The 26113-nt window shown below is 38.2% G+C and overlaps 1 protein-coding gene across 6 annotated transcripts in view; it reads left to right on the top strand.

Annotated features, from left to right (window-relative positions):
• LOC131683143 (glutamate [NMDA] receptor subunit 1) overlaps positions 1-26113 on the top strand; it is a 1648542-nt gene that overhangs the window by 836274 nt on the left and 786155 nt on the right. For all 6 annotated transcript variants that reach the window (XM_058964975.1, XM_058964972.1, XM_058964973.1 and 3 more), the window contains one exon: positions 14850-15186. In XM_058964975.1, the coding sequence (XP_058820958.1) occupies positions 14850-15186 (337 nt within the window). The remainder of the gene's footprint in view (positions 1-14849; positions 15187-26113) is intronic.

The raw sequence follows: 26113 nt of genomic DNA, 5'->3' as shown, positions 1-26113 counted from the left end.
GAGGTTGAGAAGCTGAACGATATTTTTTTTAACCACACCAACGGGGAAAAATATCGTTCATCACGCATATGAAGTTTACTATTCCATTGTATGGTATTGGTGATGTTATAGTTATAGGAGTAGAGGGTAAAGCCGGCGCAAAAAAACAAAATGTCAATAATGTGGGTTGAGAGAGGGGTGTGGTGGTAAAAAAAGACTATCCAATTCTATTTTATCTCTTTGTGGTTCGTTGATATTTGCACTCAATCACTGTGTGCTAATTACTGCATGTACATGAGGATGGTTTTTGAACAAGAGAGCGTTAGCTCAAAACCAAAAATGCGACCGCGCTATTTTGGGTAAAACTTAAAAAAATAAGTTACGTAACGGAGTGTAGTATCAAGGCTTTGCTTTAAATACATTACACATCTTACAGAAAAATATATCGGCCAAGGAACCGTATTCTGGAATCCACGGAACCACAACATCAATAGACCGCATGTGTCCGGATGTCTTCATATATGACTGCTTTCCTCGTAAATCATCCAATTGATTTGTTTGGTTATGTTACTCTCCATCAAGTGTCCGTATGTATCCGGTTGCCTTCGTATATGATTGCATTCACCATAGAACAGCGAGTTGATGTTTTTTTGATATGCCGCATGCCACGATTATCATAAAAATAAAATTCGTCCTGGGAACCGTGTACCGGAATACCCGAAACTCTCCATCAAGTGTCCGTATGTATCCGCATGCCTTCGTATATGATTGCACTCTTCATAGATCATCGAGTTGATGTTTTTTGATGTGCCGCATGCCATGATCATCATAAAAATAAAATTTGACCTGGGAACCGTGTTCCGGAATTCCCGGAACTGGTCATCAATGGTCCACAAGTGTACGGATGCCTGCGTATATGATTGCATTCTTCACAGATCATCGAGTTGATGTTTTTTGATGTGCCACATGCTATGATTATATTAAAAATAAAATTTGACCTGGGAACCATGTTCCGGAATTACCGGAACTGGTCATCAAGTGTCTACATGTGTCCGGATACCTTCGTATATGATTGCATTCTTCGTAGATCATCGAGTTGATGTTTTTTGATGTGCCGCATGCCATGATTATCATAAAAAAAATTTGACACGGGAACCGTGTTCCGGAATTCTCGGAACTGGTCATCAAGTGTCTACATGTGTCCAGATGCCTTCGAATGTGATTGCATTCTTCATAGATCATCGAGTTGATGTTTTTTGATGTGTCGCATTCCACAATTATCATAAAAAATAAATTTCGTCCTGGAACCGTGTTCCGGAATTCCCGGAACTGGTCAGAAAGTGGCAAATCTATATTAAACCTTTATTGAATTAATTGCTTGCTATACTAAGTAGACGATCTGATAAGATTTGTTGAAATAAATTAGTGTTTCTGTTATAATAAAGCATATGCAATGTAAGCTCATGAATGGCCACTTTTGGGAACCGCTCCCAGGAACTGGCCAATTCGTATTACTAATATATGAAGTGCAATTATTATGCAAGAAGATCAACTCTGACAAATTTCTGTCGAAAAATGTTGAATTCTAGCGTTGTTTTGAAAATATGTATGAAAAACTGAAAATGGCCAAAAGTTGGTACCCCACTGCAATCTGGATTTACTCCGGGGTCGTAGCTCCGAATACGATTTTTAACGCATTTTCGAAAATTGGAATAATTTCCGGTTCTTTTTCAAAAAACTGCATCAAAATCGATTAAACAGAAAAAAAGTTATGGCAAAAAGACGGTCGATTTTGGTGTATCGAAGAGGGCTTGGTAGTTTGAAGGTTAAGTTTAAGGGATTTGCGTCAAGCCGGCGCCAATATATTCCGACAAAAAATTAGTGTCGGTTTCTGATGAGACGAAGTCGAAACGCACCGACGTAAAAAGTAAGGATTTGTGCCCTTCAAGTGCAAAGACTGGTTTTACTAAAAATTTTCGTCCTTGTGAGAAAGTTTGGTTGTGTTTGAGTGATGATTTCTTTTATAAGATATCTAAAAATATTAGTGTGTAAATACATACAAACGTAAACTGCCACAGACAAAGCGTCGCTTGAACGCTGCTGGTTTTGGGAGCAAGGTATGCGAAAACGGTGATTTTCTTTGGACCACGATCTGGGCTTTCACATGTGTATAACAGCCTTGCTGGAGCATCACTCATGATGCCAAAATGAGGTGAGGTATCAACATTCTGAGGAGGACTTCACACACCTTTCCAATAGCAGAAAAAACTCTTCTCCCACTCAACAAGCAAACTCATCATCAGAGGTGATGACTTGTTCAATGATTAGAGGATGTTATGTGCATCACACAGGAAAGGCGAGAGCGCAAAACTGATTGAAGATGGGTTGGAATCCCTCTTCCAAAATGCTGAGAGTGTGGAGCGCGAGAGTGATTGTTTCCCTCTCTTGTTTTAATGGAATTTTGTCTGCTGTGTAGGATGGGGAGATAAGTATTATTTTGCGTGGTGTAGATCAGTGATTCGTGGAATACGGATATCATCATGTGGTGGGAATGCAAGAGGCTGGAGGACCAAAGTTGACTGTACTGTGGCAAACGGCCTTGAGCACTTCTTGTACACAGGTTTCAATTGAGCGAGGATTCAGTGGCCTTGGGAAAATACTAACTAACAATCAGACAAAACTAAGCTCGGAAAATTTAAAATCAATCCTATTCGTCAAACTCAATAACACCATAATAGAAGATAAATATTTTGATTTTGAAATCTAATACAACATGAAATCGCTTCCAAGTAAAATGGGTGCATAATATTCGATTCTATTCTAGCGTTCTTTCCCAATAAAATTTAAAAAAATGTTTTTATCAAATAGTTTCGTTTTTATCTCTATTATAGATTGTTTTGGCTGGTTAGTTTCCAAGATAATGAAATTTTAAAAAATAATTGTTTGTGTTTATTTGTTACTAAATGTCAAAGTAGAAAGTTTATGCGAATAAATTTCCAATGGGCAATACATTTTTAAATTGAGATAATTATCGACAGCAATATTTTTAGTCGAAAATTTTATACTATCCTTATTATCTACTGTCAACGCTAGGATAATGAGCCTATTTTCGTGCTGTTTCTATTATGACCCTACTAATTTGTAGCCGCTGGTTAGAGCAGCTTTTCCCATCTTTGTTCAACGCATTGGTTTAAAAGGTAAGGCAATAATTGGAACACTCGATTCGAGTTTTCGTTGCGCTTAAATACGAACATTTACAGCTTTCATACCAATTCAATCAGATGCACAAATTTTGTTTTCGACCTCGAAACGCATTTCCATAAATAGTTTAGTTATAGGTTTTGTGCCCTTTACGCGCAAAGGTAGTTTCAAACCATTTTCTCGTTAGTGGAGGAAAATAGTTTTTAATTAAAATTTTTCTCCACTTCGGATAAATATAGCATAATGCCAATTGTGTTATTATATTGGTTCTTAAGAGCAAAGTAAAGCTACTGATGCCAATTTATACGCATTGCATCAATTGTAGGCTTAGAAATTAGTGATACACCCACCATAATAGGTTTTATGTAAGAGGTTTACCTCTTTACCCTGTATTCGGAGCAGAAGACGAAGCTTCTGATTTTGATACTGATTTCACTGTTTTAAACAGAATGTTTAGCAGCATTCGTTTTCGAGCTCTCCATCGAGACAGAGGTTGTTTTTTCTAGTCCGTAGTGCTGTGTGAGGCGATAAAGAATAGTGTTAATCCGCATTCAAGGTTATTTTGCCAGTTCGGTTCGGTCCTCAGTCTTTTGTTCGCGTGTGAGGATTAAACAATAGCCAGCTGTATAAGCTGGATCGGTTCGTCGTTGGACACCAGTTTAAAGCTAAGTGGTTTTTGTCTTTTGTAACACATTTATTGCTTTCTTCCGTCTGCGCGGGCGCTGACCCCGTGCGTTGACGTTTTCTATGGTTCCCTCTCCGGATGGTCAAATGGAAGTTGAATCGGGTTCAACTTCTAAGGCTCCCCCCCCCCGGCCCAAATGCTATCCAGAACTCTCAACTGGTCCATTTGTGGTCTTCTTTCGGCCCAAGACTAAATCACTGAATCTTCTTCAGATTTCTAGAGACCTGACGGAACGGTTCTCGGCTGTGACCGAAATTTCAAAGGTCCGCTCGGACAAGATAAGGGTGTTGCTAGCCAACTTAAAGCAGGCAAACGATATTGCTTGCTGTGAGCACTTCACGCGGGATTATAACGTGTATATTCCGGGTGTAAGAGTGCAATCCGAAGGCGTCGTAACCGATGAGAGTTTGACGTGCGAGGATCTGCTGAAGTACGGGGTTGGCCGATTCAGAGACCGCTTACTTCAGCCAGTTAAAATACTTGAGTGCAAACGTTTGCACTCAGTAGTAGTTGCGGGGGATGGTTCAAAAACGTACCCCCAATCAAACTCTTATCGGGTGACCTTCGCTGGTACCGCTTTGCCAAATTTCGTCCTCTTGCACAAGGTTCGTCTGCCTGTGCGTCTGTTTGTGCCGCGGGTCATGAATTGCACAAAGTGTAAACAACTGGGTCACACAGCCACCCATTGTAGCAATAAGGCCCGCTGTGGAAAATGCGGGGAGAATCATCTAGATGATTCGTGCAGTAGGCAAGCCGAAAAGTGTCCTTACTGTGCGGAGAGTCTGCATGATATCTCGGCATGTCCCGCGTACAAACTACGCGGGGATAAACTGAAACGTTCCCTTGCGGGACGATCCAAACATTCTTTCGCAGAAATGTTAAAGAATGCTACGCCACCATCCTTAGCAAACATCTATACTCACTTGCCTCCTGACGAGGGCGAGGCTGGTAACCCACAAGACGGAACATCTACTAGGGTGCCTAGAATTTATAGGAAGAGGAGGAACATTTCCTCTCCTAAAGTTCCTTGTAAAGGCCAGAAGGTGTCCCTTGACGGGGCTCTGAAAGTGACATCTATTGGAAGTGTTGCAACCAAACCGAAGCAATTAGCTCCTGGTCTCGGAGGATTAAGCTCAGAGAAGGAGTTCCCAGCACTTCCAGGAACATCAAAAATCCCAAGTGTTCCTTTGTTTCAGTTCGAGAGTAATCACAGCACTGGAATTATAAAACTCTCGGACATAGTGGACTGGATAATAAAAACTTTCAATATTTCTGATCCTATTAAAAGTCTTATGTTAGCTTTTCTCCCTACAGTGAGAACATTTTTGAAGCAGTTGACTGCTAAATGGCCCCTCCTCTCAGCGATTGTATCCTTCGATGGCTAACTCATCGAACGAGGTCATGGATTTGATCACTGTTCTACAGTGGAATTGCAGAAGTATCATCCCGAAAATCGATTCCTTCAAAATTTTAATAAATAATTTGAGTTGCGATGCATTTGCATTATGTGAAACTTGGTTAACTTCCGACATCGATCTCAACTTCCACGACTTTAATATTATTCGCCTGGATCGAGACACCCCCTATGGAGGAGTGCTTTTGGGGATCAAAAAGTGCTATTCCTTCTATAGAATTAACCTTCCCTCGATAACAGGTATTGAAGTTGTCGCTTGTCAAGTAACAACCAAAGGCAAAAGCCTTTGCATAGCTTCCATATATATTCCCCCCAACACCGCGGTTGGGCACCGACGGCTACAAGACATCTTAGAATCCCTGCCAGCACCGCGACTAGTTTTAGGAGACTTTAACTCTCACGGTACAGCATGGGGTTGCCTCTATGATGATAACCGGTCTTCCTTAATTCAGGATCTTTGCGATAACTTCAATTTGACAATTTTAAACACGGGTGAAATGACACGGATTCCTGCTCCTCCAGCGCGCCCGAGCGCCTTAGACTTGTCCCTTTGCTCAACATCGCTGCGGTTAAATTGCACGTGGAAGGTAATTCCTGATCCCCACGGCAGCGACCATCTGCCGATTGTAGTCTCAATCAATAACAGTTCAAGGCCATTGAAATCAATCAATACTTCGTATGACCTCACACGAAATATCGATTGGAAGAGCTATGCTGCCGCGATATCCGACAACATCGAATCTACCCAAGAACTTCCTCCGGAGGAAGAGTACAGCTTTTTGGCTGGCTTGATTCTCGACAGCACGAATCAAGCTCAGACTAGGCCAGTACCCGGCGCGAACATACAAAAACGTTCTCCCAATCCCTGGTGGAATAAAGAGTGCTCAGACGTGTACGCAGAGAAGGCCGCCGCGTTTAAGACCTTCCGGAACGACGGGTTACCCGCTAGTTTTCGACATTACGCGACGTTAGACAAGCGAATGAAGAGTTTGATGAAAGCCAAAAAACGCGGTTATTGGCGCCGGTTCGTCGACGGATTAACGAGAGAAACATCGATGAGCACTCTTTGGGGAACAGCCCGACGTATGCGAAATCGAAACAGTACTAATGAGAGCGTGGAATATTCAAACCGTTGGATATTCGATTTCGCCAAGAAGGTTTGTCCGGATTCCGCCCCGGCACAGAAGATTTACCGCGCCGCGTCTCCTCACGATAGCGCGAACGAAACACCTTTTTCGATGGTGGAGTTCTCACTTGCTCTCTTGTCGTGTAACAATAAAGCTCCGGGGCCAGACAGAATCAAATTCAACTTGTTGAAGAATCTGCCTGACTCTGCCAAGAGACGCTTGTTGAACTTATTTAATAAGTTTCTCGAGGCTAACATTGTCCCACTCGATTGGAGACAAGTGAAGGTCATCGCCATCCAAAAACCAGGAAAACCAGCCTCCGACCACAATTCGTACCGTCCGATCGCAATGCTATCCTGTATCCGGAAGTTGTTCGAGAAAATGATCCTATCCCGCCTCGACAATTGGGTCGAAGCAAATGGCTTACTGTCAGATACACAATTTGGTTTTCGCAAAGGCAAAGGGACGAACGATTGTCTTGCGTTGCTCTCAACTGAAATTCAAATGGCCTATGCTAGCAAAGAGCAGATGGCATCAGTGTTCCTAGATATTAAGGGGGCTTTTGATTCAGTTTCGATCAACATTCTTTCAGAGAAGCTGCACCAGCATGGTCTTTCAGCTACTTTAAACAACTTTTTACTAAACTTGTTGTCGGAAAAGCACATGCATTTTTCGCATGGTGACTTATCGACATCACGATTTAGCTACATGGGCCTTCCCCAGGGCTCATGTCTAAGCCCCCTTTTATACAATTTCTATGTCAACGACATTGATGAATGTCTTGACAATTCCTGCACGTTAAGGCAACTTGCAGACGATGGCGTGGTGTCTGTTACGGGACCCAAAGTTGTCGATCTACAAGGACCATTACAGAATACCTTGGACAATTTGTCTGCTTGGGCTATTAAGCTGGGTATCGAATTCTCCACGGAGAAAACTGAGCTAGTTGTATTTTCAAGGAAGCGTGAACCAGCACAACTACAGCTTCTATTAATGGGTCAAACTATCGCTCAGGTCTTCACAGTAAAATATCTAGGGGTCTGGTTCGACTCGAAAGGTACTTGGGGATGCCATATTCGGTATCTGAAACAGAAATGCCAACAAAGGATCAACTTTCTTCGTACAATAACCGGAACATGGTGGGGTGCCCACCCAGGAGACCTAATTAGGTTGTATCAAACAACGATATTGTCGGTAATGGAATACGGATGCTTCTGCTTTCGCTCCGCCGCGAACATACATTTCATCAAACTCGAAAGAATTCAGTATCGTTGTTTGCGTATCGCCTTAGGGTGCATGCAGTCGACCCATACGATGAGTCTCGAAGTGCTGTCGGGCGTTCTCCCTTTGAAAAATCGATTTTGGGAACTCTCATATCGATTGCTCATTCGATGCGATATCTTGAACCCGTTGGTGATTGAAAATTTCGAAAGGCTTGTTGAGCTCAATTCTCAAACCCGTTTCATGTCCCTGTACTTTGACTACATGGCGCAGAATATTAACCCTTCTTCTTACAATCCCAACCGTGTGCATTTCATAAATACTTCTGAATCTACTGTTTTCTTCGACACATCCATGAAAAACGAGATAAGTGGAATTCCGGACCACATACGCCCACAAGTGGTTCCGAACATTTTTTATAATAAATTCCGAGAAGTCGACTGTTCTAAGATGTTTTATACTGACGGATCAAACCTCGAAGGATCCACTGGCTTCGGTATTTTCAATCAAAATTTCACCGCCTCCTACAAACTCAGTGACCCTGCTTCAGTTTACGCCGCAGAACTAGCTGCCATTCAGTATACCCTTGGAGTCATTGAAACATTACCCGCAGGCCATTACTTCATCGTTTCGGATAGCCTCAGTTCCATTGACGCTATTCGCTCGATGAAACATGGAAAGCACTCCTCGTATTTTTTGGGGAAAATACGGGAGCTACTGAGTGCTTTATCTGACAAATCTTTCCAGATTACCTTGGTATGGGTCCCTTCTCATTGCTTCATTCCGGGCAATGAGAAGGCAGACTCCTTAGCTAAGGTGGGTGCCTTAGAAGGAGACGTTTACGAAAGACCAATTTGCTTCAGCAAATTTTTCAGTATTACTCATCAGAGAACCCTCGAAAGTTGGCAAACTTCGTGGAGCAGTGGAGAGCTGGGAAGGTGGCTACATTCGATAATCCCTAAGGTATCGACGAAACCTTGGTTCAAGGGGATGGATGTGGGTCGTGACTTCATTCGTGTGATGTCCCGACTCATGGCGAACCATTACACGCTGGATGCACATCTCCGGCGTATTGGGCTCGTGGATAGTGGTATCTGCGCTTGTGGCGACGGCTATCACGACATCGAGCACATTGTCTGGGCGTGCACCGAGTACTGTTCCGCTAGGTCTCGGCTAATGGATACCCTGCGGGCCCGAGGAAGACCAACCAACGTCCCGGTTCGAGATGTGCTGGCAAGCCGCGATGTCCTCTATATGTCCCTTATATACACCTTTGTGAAAACCATCAATATACAAGTCTAACTGCCCCTTGTTATTTTCCTTATCATTCTCAGAACCCTCTTCCACCTGTATCAAAGCATCTGTATCGAATGAGCCAACAAACACGGGACCTACGGCACGAACATAACACGCTTAACTCGAAATGTAGCCGATCCACATCTGAGCCGTACTACGAAATCGTCTGGAAAAACCCTTGCCATTTTGAGGAGGACCACCCGGCGTCCCAGTACATGATTCCCCTGATGAAAGCCACCCGAGTTTGTAATCCATCCGTTGATCTCACGATGCCTGAAACTGAAATAATTTTCTCTCCCTGCCATGTTTGTCTACCCTCCCTCCCCTGACTCTTATACCCAGAAGTAACACCCTACCCCCCCCCCCCCAATATCATCACGAAGCATTTAGCTCTTCTTGTCTCTTCTAGTTTTAACTATTATTATCGATGGTGGAGTTCTCACTTGCTCTCTTGTCGTGTAACAATAAAGCTCCGGGGCCAGACAGAATCAAATTCAACTTGTTGAAGAATCTGCCTGACTCTGCCAAGAGACGCTTGTTGAACTTATTTAATAAGTTTCTCGAGGCTAACATTGTCCCACTCGATTGGAGACAAGTGAAGGTCATCGCCATCCAAAAACCAGGAAAACCAGCCTCCGACCACAATTCGTACCGTCCGATCGCAATGCTATCCTGTATCCGGAAGTTGTTCGAGAAAATGATCCTATCCCGCCTCGACAATTGGGTCGAAGCAAATGGCTTACTGTCAGATACACAATTTGGTTTTCGCAAAGGCAAAGGGACGAACGATTGTCTTGCGTTGCTCTCAACTGAAATTCAAATGGCCTATGCTAGCAAAGAGCAGATGGCATCAGTGTTCCTAGATATTAAGGGGGCTTTTGATTCAGTTTCGATCAACATTCTTTCAGAGAAGCTGCACCAGCATGGTCTTTCAGCTACTTTAAACAACTTTTTACTAAACTTGTTGTCGGAAAAGCACATGCATTTTTCGCATGGTGACTTATCGACATCACGATTTAGCTACATGGGCCTTCCCCAGGGCTCATGTCTAAGCCCCCTTTTATACAATTTCTATGTCAACGACATTGATGAATGTCTTGACAATTCCTGCACGTTAAGGCAACTTGCAGACGATGGCGTGGTGTCTGTTACGGGACCCAAAGTTGTCGATCTACAAGGACCATTACAGAATACCTTGGACAATTTGTCTGCTTGGGCTATTAAGCTGGGTATCGAATTCTCCACGGAGAAAACTGAGCTAGTTGTATTTTCAAGGAAGCGTGAACCAGCACAACTACAGCTTCTATTAATGGGTCAAACTATCGCTCAGGTCTTCACAGTAAAATATCTAGGGGTCTGGTTCGACTCGAAAGGTACTTGGGGATGCCATATTCGGTATCTGAAACAGAAATGCCAACAAAGGATCAACTTTCTTCGTACAATAACCGGAACATGGTGGGGTGCCCACCCAGGAGACCTAATTAGGTTGTATCAAACAACGATATTGTCGGTAATGGAATACGGATGCTTCTGCTTTCGCTCCGCCGCGAACATACATTTCATCAAACTCGAAAGAATTCAGTATCGTTGTTTGCGTATCGCCTTAGGGTGCATGCAGTCGACCCATACGATGAGTCTCGAAGTGCTGTCGGGCGTTCTCCCTTTGAAAAATCGATTTTGGGAACTCTCATATCGATTGCTCATTCGATGCGATATCTTGAACCCGTTGGTGATTGAAAATTTCGAAAGGCTTGTTGAGCTCAATTCTCAAACCCGTTTCATGTCCCTGTACTTTGACTACATGGCGCAGAATATTAACCCTTCTTCTTACAATCCCAACCGTGTGCATTTCATAAATACTTCTGAATCTACTGTTTTCTTCGACACATCCATGAAAAACGAGATAAGTGGAATTCCGGACCACATACGCCCACAAGTGGTTCCGAACATTTTTTATAATAAATTCCGAGAAGTCGACTGTTCTAAGATGTTTTATACTGACGGATCAAACCTCGAAGGATCCACTGGCTTCGGTATTTTCAATCAAAATTTCACCGCCTCCTACAAACTCAGTGACCCTGCTTCAGTTTACGCCGCAGAACTAGCTGCCATTCAGTATACCCTTGGAGTCATTGAAACATTACCCGCAGGCCATTACTTCATCGTTTCGGATAGCCTCAGTTCCATTGACGCTATTCGCTCGATGAAACATGGAAAGCACTCCTCGTATTTTTTGGGGAAAATACGGGAGCTACTGAGTGCTTTATCTGACAAATCTTTCCAGATTACCTTGGTATGGGTCCCTTCTCATTGCTTCATTCCGGGCAATGAGAAGGCAGACTCCTTAGCTAAGGTGGGTGCCTTAGAAGGAGACGTTTACGAAAGACCAATTTGCTTCAGCAAATTTTTCAGTATTACTCATCAGAGAACCCTCGAAAGTTGGCAAACTTCGTGGAGCAGTGGAGAGCTGGGAAGGTGGCTACATTCGATAATCCCTAAGGTATCGACGAAACCTTGGTTCAAGGGGATGGATGTGGGTCGTGACTTCATTCGTGTGATGTCCCGACTCATGGCGAACCATTACACGCTGGATGCACATCTCCGGCGTATTGGGCTCGTGGATAGTGGTATCTGCGCTTGTGGCGACGGCTATCACGACATCGAGCACATTGTCTGGGCGTGCACCGAGTACTGTTCCGCTAGGTCTCGGCTAATGGATACCCTGCGGGCCCGAGGAAGACCAACCAACGTCCCGGTTCGAGATGTGCTGGCAAGCCGCGATGTCCTCTATATGTCCCTTATATACACCTTTGTGAAAACCATCAATATACAAGTCTAACTGCCCCTTGTTATTTTCCTTATCATTCTCAGAACCCTCTTCCACCTGTATCAAAGCATCTGTATCGAATGAGCCAACAAACACGGGACCTACGGCACGAACATAACACGCTTAACTCGAAATGTAGCCGATCCACATCTGAGCCGTACTACGAAATCGTCTGGAAAAACCCTTGCCATTTTGAGGAGGACCACCCGGCGTCCCAGTACATGATTCCCCTGATGAAAGCCACCCGAGTTTGTAATCCATCCGTTGATCTCACGATGCCTGAAACTGAAATAATTTTCTCTCCCTGCCATGTTTGTCTACCCTCCCTCCCCTGACTCTTATACCCAGAAGTAACACCCTACCCCCCCCCCCCCCCCCCAATATCATCACGAAGCATTTAGCTCTTCTTGTCTCTTCTAGTTTTAACTATTATATTATATAATCTCGTTGAAAATGCCCAACTCTACTACCCACAAAAATAACTATAATTACGAATCTTTACAAAATTCAATCATGCCCTCTAGTTATTCCTAGTTTTAAGTTAGTTGTAAAAAATTGTCCCCCTTAGTTAAACATTATTTGCTCTAATAATCTCACTGATAAAAATGTCAAACCATATTGCCAAAAAAAACTAAATGACCCCCCTAATCTTACGAAAATAATATTATCCCCTTGTGTAGGTATATAAGATAGCTATAAAATCGCATCAGTTTCATTTAAAAAAAATCAATATGTAATCCCCTAATTTTAAGCAATTTAAAATGTAAAACAAAACAAAATTGGCACCTTTAAGCTAACGCAACGTGCCCTATCAAATAAACGATTTGAATAAAAAAAAAAGAATGTTTAGCAAATATAATGGAATGATGAGTTTATGAAACATGTAGGATATACGTTAGCCTTCGCCTATTCAATCAATTCCATTACAAGAATCCAACATTTGTACAATATTTTCTTAAATTTTCATTGCAAAGTATTAAAAATTGGGTGAGTGACATTGAATTTTCAGGAGGAAACTCGAAGAAATGCGGTGTACACACTAACTTAAAATATACTAATCGTTTAGAAATTTCGCAGAGTTCTTTCTCACATCATTGCCCAGGTACCTACGGGAGTGCTTTACAACATCATTAATATTTTTAAAATAACATGTTAACCGATTTTTTAACGAATGTATTATCTTCAAAGTGCTACGAAAAATTCGAAAAAATAAAGGCTGCTCTCATTACTCCTTATCATCTTCACTTATAGCAAAAACATTTTCTGGGACCTTTGGCACCAAAACATTAGTTACGTTGTCCAGTCTTAGCCGATTTCTAGAAAGTTCTAGAGAGAACAACTATACCTTTCCAAAGGTATGCTGTATTATTCTGTTATGAAAGAAATATTGTGCTAAATTGCGACAATAATAAGAAAATTGTCATATTTTGCATTTTTTTCATGACAAATATGTAAATGTTTCAACATTCTTCCAAAGGCACGTCATGGTTCCAATAATAATTCGGAAGAGTATTTAATTCTGTTATAAATCACTTTGGGGGCATGCAACATTTTTCAAAACTTTTGTGTTGCACTATAACCTATGCTAGTTCACTCGAATAGTTAAAAAATCGCTATAGCACCGTGAAATGAGTTATGATGAAATTTTGGTAACAAATTCTTAATCCACCTGGACAGTGCGTAACGAATAAACGGTTTGCTTCAATAGAAACATGTGTGTCACGTTTTATCTTAGCTATGTGCCCAAAATATCGCACTACCATTTAAGTCAAAAGATAGTACAAATATATGGCAGACACAACTGTAACCAATGGTTTCAAGTGGGTTAAGAGCTAATTGTAATAGGGCGAAAAGAGGCTCATGACCCTATACATATTTGAAAACTATGTATATATTTTAACAGTTGAATTGCTTCATGCAACGCTTAACAATACATTCATTTTAAAAACAAAAATATACATCAGAAATAAGCTTTGCACACGCATCATCATCAAACCCATATAACAAAACCTCATAGCAACTAATCATTACCTCCTCACAAGGCGTGTGAGGACATCACAAACTCCTCTTGAATCATCATGAGGTGTAACCCACTCTCCTCTACGGAGCAAATATCCCATGCGTAATAAAATATTTATCTAGGGTGGGTGCTCCTATAGTTGAGGTGTACCAATAGTTGCAGTAGTGGGTTATACGCCTAACTAAGGTACCAACCATCAACAATTTTTTTTATCGATTCATCGCACTAAAATTATGCGACAATAAAACTGTTATCCTTGAAATTTTCTCAAATAACTATTGAAAAAAATGATTTTCTTAGAATTTTGAGCTCCCTTGCACCTATAGTTGATGTAGTGTACCTATAGTTGCAAGTCCCATAAGAAAGCAATGGGATTTGCAACAATAGGAATTGAAATTAGCGATTGCACCACTATTGGTACATGTGTTCCTATAGTGGTACAAGCGGTTTTGAATACATAAATTGGTTATTAAGCCATCTTTATATTTTTCCTATGAAGTAGGGACTGAAAGCTTTCGTTTAATGTATTAACATTGCCCATAGGTCTATTAATCGATTTTTTTATCAAAAATTTTTCTTAAGCATGCGAAATGATGTAGGGTGGATGTACCAATTCCACCCTACATCATTTCGTTAAGCAAGAGAGGAACTCTCTCATTTTTCGGGTCCTCGCACACAACGGTAGAGATGCTCCCGTTGCATCATTCTTTTCTACCTCATCCTGAGGGAGGGATATTAGCCCTCATTGTGTGTTGAAGTGTTTATAACAAGTCTGGTGTGTAATGCCACTAGTACATTGTTTGTCGATTTGTTCACAGTCTGAGATATTTTATGCAAATATTGGTAATTTTTTTCAGAAACACGCTGGATGTTCGACAATTGATCATCTTAACTTTTTGCTTTATCAAATATTTGGTACCGTATATTTTTGGCTTAAATGTGTGATAGGAATTTATATGTGTATGTTCGTGTGTATATCTCTGAGTAAAATATTTCAACTCAACTCAAACTCATACTTTTCATAGACTGCTGAACTGATTTGTAGAACCCTTATGATAATATACTTTTTCTCCCTTCAGGTTGCCTTCGATAATAATGGAGACAGAATGTTTGCAGAATACGATGTAGTCAATGTACAACATCCTTCATCATCAATGGTTAACAAAAATATTGTTGTCGGTAACTTGCTTTACGATACTGAGAAAGGAAGAATGAAACTCAGAATTAATGATACAGCTTTGATATGGCCAGGAAACACGGAGAAAAAGCCAGAAGGAATTATGATTCCAACACATTTGAAGGTTTTAACAATTGAGGAAAAACCTTTTGTATATGTTCGAAAGCTGTTGGATGACGAAATTTATTGTGATAGTGATGAAATTGTGTGTCCTCACTTCAACACCACTGACGGAAACGGTAACTTTTTGAATTTAACAGCTTTGCCCGAATTGAAATTAGCAGTAGTTATACTACCAAATATTATAGAATTCTGAGAGATCTTATATATATATATATATATATATATATATATATATATATATATATATATATATATATATATATATATATATATATATATATATATATATATATATATATATATATATATATATATATATATATATATATATATATATATATATATATATATATATATATATATATATATATATATATATATTAGAGTGACAAGAAGAAAATGACCCCTGTCGGCCCACCTCTGAGTCGACTTGTAGTCCCACCAGGAGTACTTGTTCCAAAATTGAAGCAAATCGGACAAGTCTAGCTACCGGACCAACGTGCTTGAAGTTTGTATGAGATTTTATTACAATTTACATGGAGAAAACCCACTAACTCGCATTTTTGCCGCTGGGTGACACTGTATGCATCGTATTATCACTGAAAGTGAAAATAAGAAAGATAATTTAATTGTCTACAACTTTGTCGAAGACTGCTAGTGAATCCGGCTTTGTTAAAAGAAGTTATTAAACTTTTAGCGAAGTGATATCTGAGTCAGTTTTCCATAGGGCCTATCAGTGCATGGTTGTGCATCAGTACTCGGTTCGCACGAACTAATCATTTTTGTGAAATAACCGTTTGATTTAGCTCAATAGTATGTTCAGAAGAATTGTAGTAAATAATAGGAGTCATGTTTTGGTTATAAAATTTTAGTTCCATATTGTACCGCATAGAGGGCGCCAACACTAACTTTTCAACGGAAAGAGATAGAAATTAGATGTCTTCCACAAAGTTGTAGAACAGGCATTTTGCAATAATTCTCTCGAACATCTCGATATTCTATCTCTCTTCTATGAAAAGTTAGTGTTGGCGCCCTCTATGCGATCACAGTTGGAACTAAAATTTTCCAACCAAAACATAACTCGTATTATGTGGTATAATTCTTCTGAACATACTATTGAGCTAAACCTAACTGTTATTTCACAAAAATGTATAGTTCGTGGGAATCGAGTACTGATACACAACCTTGCACTGCTAGGCCCTATGGAAAACTGACTCAGACATCACCTCGTTAAAAATTTAATAACTTCTTTTAACAAAGCCGGATTGACTAGCAGTCTTCGACAAAGTTGTAGACAATTAAATTATCTTTCTTATTTTCACTTTCAGTAAGAATATAATGCATACAGTGCCACCCAGCGGCAAAAATGCGAGTCAGTGGGTTTTCTCCATGTAAATTGTAGAAAAATCTCATACAATTTTCAGGCACGTTGGTCCGGTAGCTAGACTTGTCCGATTTGCTTCAAATTTGATGCAAGAACTCCTGGTGGGACTAGGAATCGAATCAGGGGTGGGTCGATTGAGTTTTCAAAAATTCATTATTTTTCTGGGCAGTCTAATATATATATATATATATATATATATATATATATATATATATATATATATATATATATATATATATATATATATATATATATATATATATATATATATATATATATATATATATATATATATATATATATATATATATATATATATATATATATATATATATATATATATATATGTATATAAGATCTCTCAGAATCCTATATTTGGTAGAATCGTTCCTTACCGAAAAATATGAGGTACGTATTTTTTTATTTCGTCATTAGGGTGTCGCGTTCCACGTTAGATTGGTGTAAAAAACGTGATTTTTTAAAATTGGTTTTTTTTTAAATTCATAACTTTTGAACCGTTGCTTTTTCGGTTATTTCAATTCATTTCTTTAGCTACAATTTAACAATAATAATTAAAATGAATACAGTGTGACAATAATATAGTTTTTGTTTCGAGGCTTAAAACTATGGAATGCTGTGTTCCCGAAATTTGCTTTACACGTGTATAACGATTTTTTAATTTTTTTTTTTTCATTTTATTGTATTCGGATTCTGAAAAAAGCTGATAGAGTATTTTTGAATCTGGCTTAGAAATAGCCCATGAATAAAGTTCTTGGGCTGTTGTTATATGAAGACCTTGCAAACTCGTTTTCGCAGCGTTTCGTTTCAATACTCCTTCCAAAGCATCACAAGAACCCTTTCCATGACAAGTTGCGAAAAAAATCTATTCGACATCAATGCCAAAATCTTTTTGTATGTTCCACAAATTAAATGCCGCCATTTTATTTTTGTATTGGCTTCCTGATCCATCTGAGAAAAAGAAAATCTGTTGTAAGCCTGGCAATTAACCTTTTATGAACGCTAAACAATGAGGCAAAAATAAACGAACTGAGACATAATTATGTTTGGTGAAGTCAGCAATTGTAATAAAACTAGTAAACTTCAGATCGTTCGATTGTTCGTCTTTAAATAAATAGAACAAGGGTGATAGTACATTGAGCGTTTACCCAATGAAAGCCTTGAACTGCATCCTGCACAATGAAAGAATAATTCTCCGAAAAATCACAGATAATGATGCATTCTTTAGCTTTCAAATTGTTTTGATGTGATGTGTTTTAAATAGTTTACTTGTTGCTCAGCTATAAAGTTATGCGGCAATATATTGAATAATTTTTCTAAAAAAGTATCAATAAATTCTTGTGTGTCCATTTCAACTAAGTCCATAATGCATCTTTCTACTTGACGCCATTGTTTGAATTTAAATGATTCAATATGGCCGTTACTAAGAATACTAAAAATTGCGTTCCAGCGCAGTTTCCGCAACACTGCAACCAACATGGTTTACTCGAATTTTAACAAATTATTTTTGGAAACAAATCATGATAGGAGTTGACACCATCTGGAAGTTATTTACTGCTTTGTAATGCTTGGAAAATAAGTTTAATGTTTGGGGGATATATACATACGCATACGGTATGCGTGCCACTTGTCCCTGCCAAAATGTAGCGTTTTGGACGGTTACTAACGAACATGGAAAATCTTATTTTAATATCAGGATAAGTATTTTTGAAGATAGATTCTCTGTACGTAAATTTAGCGTTCTTCATCGTTAGATATTAAATAATCCCTTTTCCTTGCATAGACACGGCTTACGTCGTCACTATTATAAAAATTCGTAACACATGTTATCGTTTCTCTTCCTATTGCCGCAGAGCTTAAACTGTTTTTTCAGGAACCACCATTATTCCTTTCTCTTGCTGCAATGCTTTTGCTTTGTTGGCCATATATTGAAAAACATTGAACTCCTGCATAGTTCTATATGTAGTCCAACTTTAGGGGAGTGTGACTAAAATGCTGTATCGCTCATTGCTGTCTCTTGTTTTTTCAATATTTCTCCTTAAGTTGTGTAAGAATTCCATTACCGTCCGACAAAGGTGCGTTGTAAGTGGTAACAATTGATTCTGGGCGCTTCTAACGACTCTGATAATGATGGCTTTTTACAGTTTTTTTTAAAATTATCTGCCGAAATTGACAACATAGATTACCATTTCATATGTTTTTAGACAGCTTTAACGAATACCTTTCGAACAAGCTATAGATTGTTGAAATCGGACTAATATCGAAAGAGATATTTAACATTAAAAGCGGACGAAAGATTTTTATCATTTCCCATTGCCAGAAATATGACCAAAAACATGTAATCTATTATTAACGCCAAAACGGCTTATTTTAGGTCAATAGTATCTTCGGAGAATTTAATGGAGGCAATATGCCCTTTCTTTTGGTATTGTGCTTTTGCTGTTTAATCCCCCTATGAGTGAGATATTTTCATAAATTTTCTTGGAAGTGATTATATCGAAATGATGCCTTCAGCAAATTTGTAGCTTTTGCTTTTGCGAATAATTTTACTGAAGACTTCTAATATCTATTTTGAATACTTTGAAAATTATTGCTTGTTGTTTGTGGATTACTCTTTGTCGCCCAATTATTGTTCAATATAGTAATAATCCATTGAAATAAGCCAAACATTATTTCGATAAATCGAATTTTGTATTTCATTTTTTTTATCTACAACCGCTAGAAATAATCACCGAACACTTCTAAGTTGTCTGGAAGGAACTTGATAACTTGTCAGTGCAAAAATGTTCATTTGTGCGAACCTTCTGACTGCAATTTTTCTAACTTATGACCATCGGTTCGATCTGAAACATATCGGAAAATGAAAAGCGAAATAAATAACTCCAAGCAACGGCGTAGCCAAGAGAAGGTTTTGGAGTTTAATACCATACAACCCCCCCCCCCCCCCACCACCACACCCAAAAAATATTGGATTGAAGTTGAAAATTTATTTAAGACTGATTTAATTCAATATTACAATAACAATTATCTGATCCGTACATTGATAACCTGTTGTTGTAAACATCATGAGGACTTTTGATAAATTGTCGGAATGGGGTCCTGATATGTAACTGATCTATTGGTCTTGATTTCAGAGTTGTCTAATTGTATCAATATCAAATTCCTGCCTGAAAACATTCCAATAGAAAATTCCAGAGTTCTGTAATCAATCATAATCCTCAGATTTATTTTCAAATTGATCTCGTTTTTGTAGAGATGTACTGTAATAAGGGTCTTTAATTAATAGGAAGCGAAGTTAAAATTGATTTAATGTCTATGAAACATAGAACTGCTCACCAAAAAATGCATAAATTTCAACATTTGCTAAAAATGTGTTTGCCTTTCTCATTCACTCTAAAATTCGTCGATCTAATCCCGACCGGGAGGGCCGAGTGTCATACGCTAATCGACTCAGTTCGTCGAGATCGGAAAATGTCTGTGTGTATGTATGTCTGTATGTATGTGTGTATGTGGAAAAAAATGTGACATCTGTTAATCAGAGATGGCTGAATCGATTTGCACAAAGTTAGTCTCAAATGAAAGGTACAACCTTTCGGCTGCTATTGATTTTTTTATTGATTGGACTTCCGGTTCCGGAGTTACGAGTTGAAGAGTGCAATCACACAGCAAATTCCCATATAAACTGAAATGAAAAATTTTCAAAATCAAATTTGTATTTTTGATGCCAAATGACATTATAATGGATGAAACATTGAGATTTGATGTAAACTCGAAAAAATAACGTTTGACCAAAATTGATTTTTTTGGACTTTGGTACTTTTTTGCTCTGTTACTTGAAAAATTAATTCTGCATAATTTTAAAACTTCAAAAATTGCGGTCTCGGAATTATGCCGTTTAGACATTAAGATCGATTTTCACCAAACCCCCACCAATTGTAAAGTTGGTATTGTAAAAAAACGTAAGGGCGATACTTCAATGCTGATAGGTGGGACCGAAAAAGTAAACAATCGCCAAAGGGACTATATACTATATATACAATCATTTTGTCAATTTCAATAGCAAACACAAATTTTAATTTAATGATTTCAAATACTTCATGAAGTTTTGGGTTTCGATCACTGAATCATGCAATCTAGGATGTAAAAAACACAATAGTTCTTAAATAGGAAATAAAACCAAGTCTGGAAATATGCACTGTTGATTTTCTTTGAAAGGTGGGTTTTTTCAAGAAAAAGCGTTGATTTCTTAATTCTCAGTCGCGTTGGAAATTTGAGTAAAGTATAAACTTCAAATCGATTCAAAAAAAAATTCGATTTTTTTTGGCTCAGTACAATATACATAACCCCTTTAGGAAAATCAGTTTTCCCACCACAATGCATTGATTGAGGAATTTAGATATTTTATTAACAGAGCATTAGCAATAATTCGTGTGTACGTCTATTTTATGGGCCATTTTTTCGCCTTCCCATTGGTTTGGTTTGAGATTTCTAGCACTGATGTTGTCCTATGCTGATTTGAGCGATTCTCTGAGTCCTGCCACTATCCCATGTAGTATGTGTTATCAAAAACATCACGAAGCATCAAGTTCTAAATGTTTTCAAACGATATAATATCCGAAGAGAGTGATAAGAGTTATAAGAAATATGGGGGTAGGCGTAGCGTATTGGTAAATCGATTGCCTTGTACGCAGCGCACCTGGGTTCGAGTCCCGACCCCGCACATAGGGTTAGAAATTTTTCATAAGAGATTTTTCTAACCCGAAGAGGCGAATGACCTTAAGGTTAAAACCTCTATAATCGAAATAAAAAAAAAGTTATAAGAAATGTCTCATCACACTGTTAGGTGGATTAAAAGCGTTTTTCATTTTCAATTTTACATACTACAATTCTTCCTGCAGTATACCAGCAATTAGATAGAAGTGTAGTCCAGGATATGCTGAACAACTTTGCCGAAGAATGCATGGTGCTAGAATGTTTCTATAACAAGTTATAGCTGTTCAAAGTTCGATAGATCGAATTAATTGCCAAAAATTACCTTTTTTGCCAACACTGCGGGTGTACCAATGATATTTTATATAGCATAAAAAAATAACATCATATACTTTAGATTTACCACATTAGTATGTTTGGATGAATTATTCAAGAGCCTTAGCTAAATTTCATGGGCATAGGTAGTTTAGCAATAGAGCGTATTGGGGGGAGAGGGGGGAGACTTTTAAATATGGAAATTTGAACTGAAATAACTGAAATCTTATCGAGTTGGAATGTTCAGATGAATTATTTTATAACATTTACACAACCCACAAGAGCCCCAGTTCAACAGCAATTTTTACTTCAGGTGATCGAACAACATCGAAAAGAGCATCCTATCAAATCATAGTGCGTATTAAACTGAAATATAATCAATTCCTCTGACATATCAACTCGACATCAGTCGATTCAGTATGCAACTTTACTTCCATTGATATAAAGTCAATGCAGAGGGATACTGTATGTTTCGTTTCATCGTTACTATTATGCATAGGACATTGTGCAAATGTTTTAAAATAATTCATCTGAACATGTCAATTCGACAAGATTTCAGTTATTTCAGTTAGAATTTCTATATGTTGAAGCTTCCCCCTCCCTACACCCTCACTACGCCCTATTGCGAAACTACCTACGCCCATGAAATTGAGCTAAGGCTTTTGAATAATTCATCCAAACATACCAATGCGGTAAATCTAAAATATGGTACACCCGCAGTGAAGGCAAAATTATTTTTTTTTTGCAATTAATTCGATCTATCGAACTTTGAACAGCTATAACTTGTTGTAGAAATTTTCTAGCACCATGCATCCTTCGACAAAGTTGTTCAGCATATCCTGGATTACACTTCTAACCAATTGTTGGTATACTGCAGGAAGAATTGTAGTCTGTAAAATTGAAAATTCAAAAAAGCAGGTTTTCCCATACTAATTTCCATACAAATTTCAAACGCAATGCGCTACGCCGGGTCAAATCCAATTGACCCCAAATTTTGCACAGTTGTTTGGGACCCCAAATGAAACCAAAAAAAGGGCTGTGCTCGGTTGATTAGGTTATGATTACGTTTTTTCCATATAACAATGCCCCACCCTAATATATATATATATATATATATATATATATATATATATATATATATATATATATATATATATATATATATATATATATATATATATATATATATATATATATATATATATATATATATATATATATATATATATATATATATATATATATATATATATATATATATATATATATATATATATATATATATATATATATATATATATATATATATATATTATATCAATGGAAGTAAAGTTGCATACTGAATCGACTGATGTCGAGTTGATATGTCAGAGGAATTGATTATATTTCAGTTTAATACGCACTATGATTTGATAGGATGCTCTTTTCGATGTTGTTCGATCACCTGAAGTAAAAATTGCTGTTGAACTGGGGCTCTTGTGGGTTGTGTAAATGTTATAAAATAATTCATCTGAACATTCCAACTCGATAAGATTTCAGTTATTTCAGTTCAAATTTCCATATTTAAAAGTCTCCCCCCTCTCCCCCCAATACGCTCTATTGCTAAACTACCTATGCCCATGAAATTTAGCTAAGGCTCTTGAATAATTCATCCAAACTACTAATGTGGTAAATCTAAAGTATATGATGTTATTTTTTTTATGCTATATAAAATATCATTGGTACACCCGCAGTGTTGGCAAAAAAGGTAATTTTTGGCAATTAATTCGATCTATCGAACTTTGAACAGCTATAACTTGTTATAGAAACATTCTAGCACCATGCATTCTTCGGCAAAGTTGTTCAGCATATCCTGGACTACACTTCTATCTAGTTGCTGGTATACTGCAGGAAGAATTGTAATATGTAAAATTGAAAATGAAAAACGCTTTTAATCCACCTAACAGTGTGATGAGACATTTCTTATAACTTTTTTTTTATTTCGATTATAGAGGTTTTAACCTTAAGGTCATTCGCCTCTTCGGGTTAGAAAAATCTCTTATGAAAAATTTCTAACCCTATGTGCGGGGTCGGGACTCGAACCCAGGTGCGCTGCGTACAAGGCAATCGATTTACCAATACGCTACGCCTACCCCCCATATTTCTTATAACTCTTATCACTCTCTTCGGATATTATATCGTTTGAAAACATTTAGAACTTGATGCTTCGTGATGTTTTTGATAACACATACTACATGGGATAGTGGCAGGACTCAGAGAATCGCTCAAATCAGCATAGGACAACATCAGTGCTAGAAATCTCAAACCAAATCAATGGGAAGGCGAAAAAATGGCCCATAAAATAGACATACACACGAATTATTGCTAATGCTCTGTTAATAAAATATCTAAATTCCTCAATCAATGCATTGTGGTGGGAAAACTGATTTTCCTAAAGGGGTTATGTATATTGTACTGAGCCAAAAAAAAAAACCGAATTTTTTTTTTTGAATCGATTTGAAGTTTATACTTTACTCAAATTTCCAACGCGACTGAGAATTAAGAAATCAACGCTTTTTCTTGAAAAAACCCACCTTTCAAAGAAAATCAACAGTGCATATTTCCAGACTTGGTTTTATTTCCTATTTAAGAACTATTGTGTTTTTTTACATCCTAGATTGCATGATTCAGTGATCGAAACCCAAAACTTCATGAAGTATTTGAAATCATTAAATTAAAATTTGTGTTTGCTATTGAAATTGACAAAATGATTGTATATATAGTATATAGTCCCTTTGGCGATTGTTTACTTTTTCGGTCCCACCTATCAGCATTGAAGTATCGCCCTTACGTTTTTTTACAATACCAATTTTACAATTGGTGGGGGTTTGGTGAAAATCGATCTTAATGTCTAAACGGCATAATTCCGAGACCGCAAGTTTTAAAATTATGCAGAATTAATTTTTCAGAAAATAGTAACAGAGCAAAAAAGTACCAAAGTCCAAAAAATCAATTTTGGTCAAACGTTATTTTTTCGAGTTTACATCAAATCTCAATGTTTCATCCATTATAATGTCATTTGGCATCAAAAATACAAATTTGATTTTGAAAATTTTTCATTTCAGTTTATATGGAATTTGCTGTGTGATTACACTCTTCAACTCGTAACTCCGGAACCGGAAGTCCAATCAATAAAAAATTCAATAGCAGCCGAAAAGGTTGTACCTTTCATTTGAGACTAACTTTGTGCAAATCGATTCAGCCATCTCTGATTAACAGATGTCACATTTTTTTTCCACATACACACATACATACAGACATACATACACACACAGACATTTTCCGATCTCGACGAACTGAGTCGATTCAGTCTACTTTCTACTTCTGCCCAAGCCAGACGTACAATTGAACCAAGTGAACAACAACTAGCAACCCTCTCGATCTAGTGTGCATTGTCTCGAGAACAAAGGAACCTTTAAATTTATTCTTTCCATCATGAGTAAAGTTGACGAAAAAACTCTGCTCCAACCCAACACAGCGGTCGTTGACTTTAAATTCTGTTCAATAAGATTGAGTTTTCGTGAAGTGGAAGACCTGCTGAAGGTGAAGATGCAGCTTAGCTTAAGGAGGTTATGTATCTTCAGTATCATCATCTTCGCCATGTAGTACTCGCATCATTCAACACGTTAGCTCAAGCCGAACGTTTCGTTTTGCAGAACAACTTGAAGCACGTGGCTGAAAGTGATAAAATTGGAATTAAGATCCCCGTGTATATAGAAAAAGACTACGTTAATGTAAAGTTACACGACCTATCACCACGTACCCCTCCTGATGTAATTGCAAAATACATGTCGCAATACGGAGAAGTAGAATCCGTTACACGTGATACGTGGAGAAATTTCTTCCCAGGTACACCTAACGGTGTTCTTGTGGTGAGGATGCGGATAGAAAGACCTATCCCCTCCCACTTGACTATAAAATTAAAAACCCATGAAGCTACTATTAACCAAACTACGTTATGCACCCATGAGGGGCAAACTCCTACATGCAAGTATTGTAATCAGACAGCGCACCACGGACAACCTTGCGCGGAAGATATAGAGGAGAATGCATCTCTACAGAATGCCAACGCATCCACGACAAACCAACCAAAAAAAGAGTTTTCAATACCAGCACCTGAACCACAAACGGTTGCCAAATTTGTGGCAGCTGTTCAATCCATATTGACAACAGCAAAAGCAGCATCCAGCACCCCAAAAATCACTGTAAGCAACAACGGTGAAGAAGATAATAACAATGACGACGGATTTACATTGGTCACCCGTAAGTGTAAGAAGCAGGAAAGAACACCTGATCGCGAGCACCAAGACACTTTTAAACGATGATGACCTTGATGTGAAGGACAGGATAGCATTAAATGATCCCCATAGACGCAGCAGCGAGCCGCGAAAGAAGGTCTCCGCTCGCAATAAAAAGTTGCGCGCACGAGATCCAACGAATAGTCAATAATATTTGTTTTTATTTTTATTTTTACATATTGTAATTCATGTGTTTACAAGATCCATGGCTCCGTAAAGCTACCGCTATGAGCCGTGTCAAATAAACGAAATAAAAAAAAAAACTGAGTCGATTAGCAA

Source organism: Topomyia yanbarensis, chromosome 2 (genome assembly GCF_030247195.1).
Source record: "Topomyia yanbarensis strain Yona2022 chromosome 2, ASM3024719v1, whole genome shotgun sequence".
NCBI classification, from domain to species: domain Eukaryota; kingdom Metazoa; phylum Arthropoda; class Insecta; order Diptera; family Culicidae; genus Topomyia; species Topomyia yanbarensis.
This window is presented reverse-complemented; position numbering and strand designations above follow the sequence as displayed.